This window comes from Diospyros lotus, chromosome 6, assembly GCF_014633365.1.
Source record: "Diospyros lotus cultivar Yz01 chromosome 6, ASM1463336v1, whole genome shotgun sequence".
NCBI lineage: Eukaryota > Viridiplantae > Streptophyta > Magnoliopsida > Ericales > Ebenaceae > Diospyros > Diospyros lotus.
Window position 1 is genome coordinate 44,818,663 of NC_068343.1, and position 5,164 is coordinate 44,823,826.

Here is a 5,164-nt window from a genome sequence, read left to right on the forward strand (position 1 = left end):
AAACGTATCACTACAATCATAAGATCTATCTTTATGTCCCCATTGGCCACTTCATATTTCTTTATATAAGCTCTAATAACTAGATACTTTATGTTGATATTTTTACCCCCGGCTTCCATTTTTGTTATTCTTTGAGAAGAAAATTATAACCAAATTATCACAATAAATCCTCAAAAGCTTCTCTATAGAATAGACGATTTTTAAGCCTTTGACAAAATTTCTCAACCATAATTCCTGTGTTGTAACTTCATAGCAACCAATTAATTTTGCTTCCTTGGTAGATGATGCAATTATAGTTTGTTTATTGCTTTTCCAAGATATAGCTCCTCTAGCAAGAAGAAAGGTGCATTCTGAAGTAGACTTCCTTGTGTTTGCACATCCAGCAAAATCTGAATCTGTATATCCAACAATTTCAAGATTGTTGGAATGCTTGTATGTGATCACATCGTTTATGCCTTAATTTGATCCATCGTTTGAGTTATGATCATTCAAAACCATGCACCGGTCTAGACTTCAACATCTTTCTTGAATTATATATATATAGCAAATTAATCAAGGATGATTGTTGATCTGAACATACTTAGCTGTAAAATCGAAAAACATGCACATTTTTTTGGTTCCAAATTAAGGGAGATGAGATTAAGACTTTTCAAGTCAACGTCGAATTTATTGCAAGGGAAAGTATTCAAACTTGGGTTCTTGTCCTGAGAAGGTAGGTCCAAACTTTGATGCCACAAACTATAACATCTTGGTCCATGGTATGTCAGTAACCCATGTGAGCAGACAGGGCATCATCAATATTGTTAGAAAATACTAGTGTGATTTGAATATTAACTGGTGGCAACTCCATGGAAGACAATTAGATATTTAATGGTTTGGTGGTAGAAATCGTTTTTAACAGAGTCCAAATTCGAAACCCAAATCGCTCAAATGTTGAAGAAGTCAGTAGCTGCATACTTTACACTCAGTACAATATGGTACCACCCATGTTCAAATATCTGTAAGCCTTGTCCACCCATTCTAGTTCTAGAGCATTGAAAAGGCAACTACTTTTCAGAACTTGTTTAGTACAAAATACAAATTTTCCTACATTTCTAGGAAAAAATTTATGTCGGTTCGTAATTTAGTAAATACTGAAATCGATTTCTAAATAGGTTTGACTTAGTAATATACGAATATCTTTATATAAAAAATTAACTTTTTAAATGTCAGATTAAAATTTTTACTAAAATGTAGTTTTTGGGAGTTAGTTTGTCAATCTCTTTCAGTATGTAAAATTGCGTACTTTTCCATTGGAAAAGTGAATGGAGAAAATTCTTTGGTCTTCACAACCCATTTATTGCAATCAATCAATAAGTAGAAAATAGTGATCTTCCTACAGGACCATGCATGATTTCTAATGCGGTGCAAGGACAACTTTGTCTCTATACAGTAAGAATTGATCGTTTTGAGCAACCCCACTAAAAATGAGAGACATACCCCTCCAATTTATCCTCTCAGTGAGCCTTCAATGAATAAAAATGAGAGAAACTTCCCATCTATTTATTTTTGTTCTGTGTCAAGAACTTTTCATTATAAATACAATCCAGGAAGACACATTCTCACATTGCCAAGATGACCTTCTTGATCCCTTGAAAGGAAAAAAAGAAAAGAAAAAAGAAGACATCTTCCTTGTTACTCGATTAAGCTACTAATGGCCTGTCCGAGTCCCCTTCTAATCCTTACTTTGTTCTTGTTTAGCCTAAATCAAGTCTCTTATGCTGAAACTGATACACTCAAACCAGGCCAGCAGCTCCATGACTGGCAGCAACTAGTTTCTGAAGGGGAAGTCTTCAGGTTGGGATTCTTTAACCCAAATCCAAAATCATCTGTTGATATTGGCGTGTCAGGTCCCCGGTACATAGGAATATGGTTCAACAACACACCATTTTACTCGGTGTGGGTGGCCAACAGAGAAAACCCTGTTCCTGATTCCTCAGGAACTCTTACAGTTGACACCCATGGCAAATTACAGATCACATACCAAGATGGTTCCCCAATAGTTATAAATCCAGGTCAAGCCGTGACGAAAAGGACTTCACGAGGCAACTTCACTGCCACCCTGCTGGATTCAGGAAACCTTGTTTTGAGACAGGTTTTATCCTGATGGAATGACAGGGCCAGTTTTGTGGCAAAGTTTTGATTACCCACATAATACGTTGCTGCCTGGAATGAAACTTGGCATGAACCTCAGGACTGGTCAAAACTGGACTCTTTCGTCTTGGATAAGTGAAAAGCTTCCATCTCCGGGGCCTTTCCAACTAGGCCTGGATCCTTCCGGTACTAGCCAGTTGCTCTTGTGGCGACGTGGAGAAGTTTACTGGTCTAGTGGAGTGTTACAAAAGAATGGAAGTTTCAAATCAGCACCTCTACTAACATGGATGACGGGTGACATCGCTGAATTCAAGTTTGTAACAAATGGGGAAGAGAGGTACTTCACATATTTAATTAAGTACAAGTCTGTTTTCTCCAGTCTTGACTTGGACACGCTAGGTCAGCTCACATTAGTCGTTGAAGACAGGAGAGGCCCTAACAATCGCTGGACATATGACACTGCTAGTCCTTGCAACTATGATGCCAAGAATTCCACAGCTATTTGCCTAACAGAAAAGCCCGTCCCGTGCCGTAAAGGGTCTGAGTTTTTTGAGCGAAAGAGGGGGTATATGGTTGGATATGAGTACTATTACTATGATTCTGACATAAATTTGTCACTCAGTGATTGCCATCGTCAATGCTGGAAGAATTGCTCCTGTGTTGCTTATCAGTCTTTTACAAGTAATGATACTGGATGTCAGTTTTGGAGAAAAGGATCAGAGTTCACCCCAAGCGATAACTCTGAATTTCTTTATCTTCTTCTTAACCACGGCAGCAGTGAGGGCAAAAAAGACCATAAACTGAACTTTTAATTAGCAAATCCAGATATGAAAGAAATAAAGAGAGAGTACTTGAGGATGACAGAGAGAATAAGGATACTCAACTCGCGCTTTTCCTTAATTGTATCATTTTCCATCTTTGGTTCCTGTTCTCACCTTCATTGAATTAAGGTTTATTTATCTGCTAGATCATTGTAATCGAATGTCGGGAGAATTAAATCATTCCTTAGTGGTTATTGACATTTATGTTTTTTGAAGAGGATTTCAATCTATGTAATGAATTTGATTTGTTACAACTTACAAGAATATAACTTTTTTTAAAAAAATAATAATAATAATATAATACAGGAATGCCAGAGATCTTGCATTCACCTACTACTAAATCATTGCCAAAGTACATTGCCAAATTACATAGAAATTAAAATAATAAGATTTTATTTTGAAACACAACAAACAAAGGAATTTATTGAAAGGTCCACAAGCTAAAACTTGTACACTAGAAAGCAAGAAAAACAGATTAACAGAAAAAGCTCCAAACCCATACAACACAACACAACAAACAAACACTGCCACTTGCCTTATTGCTTCACACTGGAAAATATATGGAGTAACATGGAATTTATTTAAGCAGCGCGCATGCAGAATTGATGACTTAGACATACCAAGTGACCTTCACTTGAACCTCGCCATATTCGCCGTAAATACTCTTATAAAATATTCCGGAAGTTCGAGCGGGGAACTCAGCGGTGCCGTTGGCAATCTCGTCATCAGAAGAAAGGGTGTCGTAGTCGTACAGCTTAGCTCGAACTATGAGTTCCGAGTCAAATGGCACAGCTACTATTGATCTTGACAGCGGAATAAGGTATTGAGGTCGTACCTGTTTGTAATCATCTGATGTCCAATCAAACAATGTACTTTCATTGTTGTTGCTGCTACTACGAGCAGTTATTCGCCCATAAACATCGGCCGGATCTTCCCCATCTCCATTTATGAGTTTAACCTCGATAGTGGCCTGCACCGCATTGGAAAAAACTGTATAGTACACTGTTGCCGAACCATACTTTCCTGGAACCTCTTCACTCAAGAGCTGGTCATACACATTATTGGTTTGGAAAACGTTCCATGAAATCTGCCCATTACTGATCTCATCGTCCGGGGATAGGTCAGCATCCTTATCCATTAAAGCAAGACTAATGGTGAAATCCCCATAAGCTGAGATGGCTCTCAAAGAAGGGCCAGTTAGTGAAGCATTATCTCCCGGATAGATGGATTGATACTGATCCCTCTCTCGGTTGTAAATGTATTGAGTACCCAATCCATCTGAAACAGCGATTGTTCCATAGAGATCACCAGGGTTCTCCCCATCAATGTTGTTGATGCGCACGGAGAACACCTCCACCATCGGTCGTCCTTCAACGGAGCACTGACCATGGTATTCGGATGCCATACGAGGAAACCTTGCTGATATTCCACTAGGCCCGAAACATAGTCCCAGCATGATACCAATATCATTGGCTGCCTGTTCAGCTATCTGTATCCCCATATCATTTGGTTGCGGAAGTCGGAAACCGTAATCTGGATCCGCATCCTGGCGTAACAAAGCGGCTGAAACGTCTTCCCAACCGTGCTCTAAGGCTAGCATCCAATTTGGTGGTGGCAAACTGTCTCGAAATGTAGCAGCTAGATGGTTTGATATACGTTCGAACCTGATGGACTCGCAGATCATCTGAATTACAACAATCAAGTATCGTGCCCTCTCTTGATCATTGGTGGAGACAGCAAGCTGGTTTACAGCAGTTGTGAGTTGGTTCTGGCTAAGATTTAGGCTATCCATGTCTACCCTGGCTACCCGCTGCAAATCATTGTATCCACCATCGAAGGGCAGGAAGGTGGATCCAGGGATGAGTTGGGACGACCCACTTCTGAACTCTAACCATTGACCATCCTCCATTTGGTAGCCATCGAGGTAGAGGTTATCTCGGCGGATCCTTAGGGTGATTGTGTGAGACTCGGTTCGCAGAATGATGTGGAACCATCGAGATGGAGGATTCTGCTGAGGGGGAAGCACAGGTCGGTTGTGGGAAATCTCTCGCCTAATCAACCCCGCAAGGAGTTGATGAATTGCCTGTAAGTTGCCCAATCAGTGGTCTGTCTTGTCTCGTCTACATTGAACTCCTCAGTGAATTCGACTTCCTCTGCCATTAATTTGGATTTGCAGACAGTGCCGTACTTGAGATTTTAGATTTGCGAGC

At 39.9% G+C, this 5,164-nt stretch overlaps 3 protein-coding genes across 3 annotated transcripts in view; 2 read left to right on the plus strand and 1 right to left on the minus strand.

Annotated features, from left to right (window-relative positions):
- Positions 1-1,693: 1,693 nt before the first annotated feature.
- Positions 1,694-2,146, plus strand: LOC127804568 (G-type lectin S-receptor-like serine/threonine-protein kinase At1g67520). Its single transcript, XM_052341440.1, has one exon. The coding sequence runs from the start codon at positions 1,694-1,696 to the stop codon at positions 2,144-2,146; it is 453 nt and encodes a 150-aa protein (XP_052197400.1).
- Positions 2,147-2,150: 4 nt separating this feature from the next.
- On the plus strand, positions 2,151-2,945 carry LOC127804569 (G-type lectin S-receptor-like serine/threonine-protein kinase SD1-1). The gene has a single exon (XM_052341442.1). It carries the CDS (start codon positions 2,151-2,153, stop codon positions 2,943-2,945), a length of 795 nt encoding a protein of 264 aa, XP_052197402.1.
- A 374-nt stretch (positions 2,946-3,319) lies between these two features.
- LOC127803052 (uncharacterized) overlaps positions 3,320-5,164 on the minus strand; it is a 5,226-nt gene continuing 3,381 nt past the window's right edge. The window contains exon 2 of the mRNA XM_052339059.1: positions 3,320-4,982. Within this exon, the coding sequence (XP_052195019.1) occupies positions 3,565-4,982 (1,418 nt within the window). The 3' untranslated portion in view covers positions 3,320-3,564. The remainder of the gene's footprint in view (positions 4,983-5,164) is intronic.

What these genes read in the sequence shown, in the direction of transcription:
- LOC127804569 (XM_052341442.1), top strand. Translation starts at nt 2,151, where the DNA reads ATGACAGGGCCAGTTTTGTGGCAAAGTTTTGATTACCCACATAATACG.
- LOC127804568 (XM_052341440.1), top strand. Translation starts at nt 1,694, where the DNA reads ATGGCCTGTCCGAGTCCCCTTCTAATCCTTACTTTGTTCTTGTTTAGC.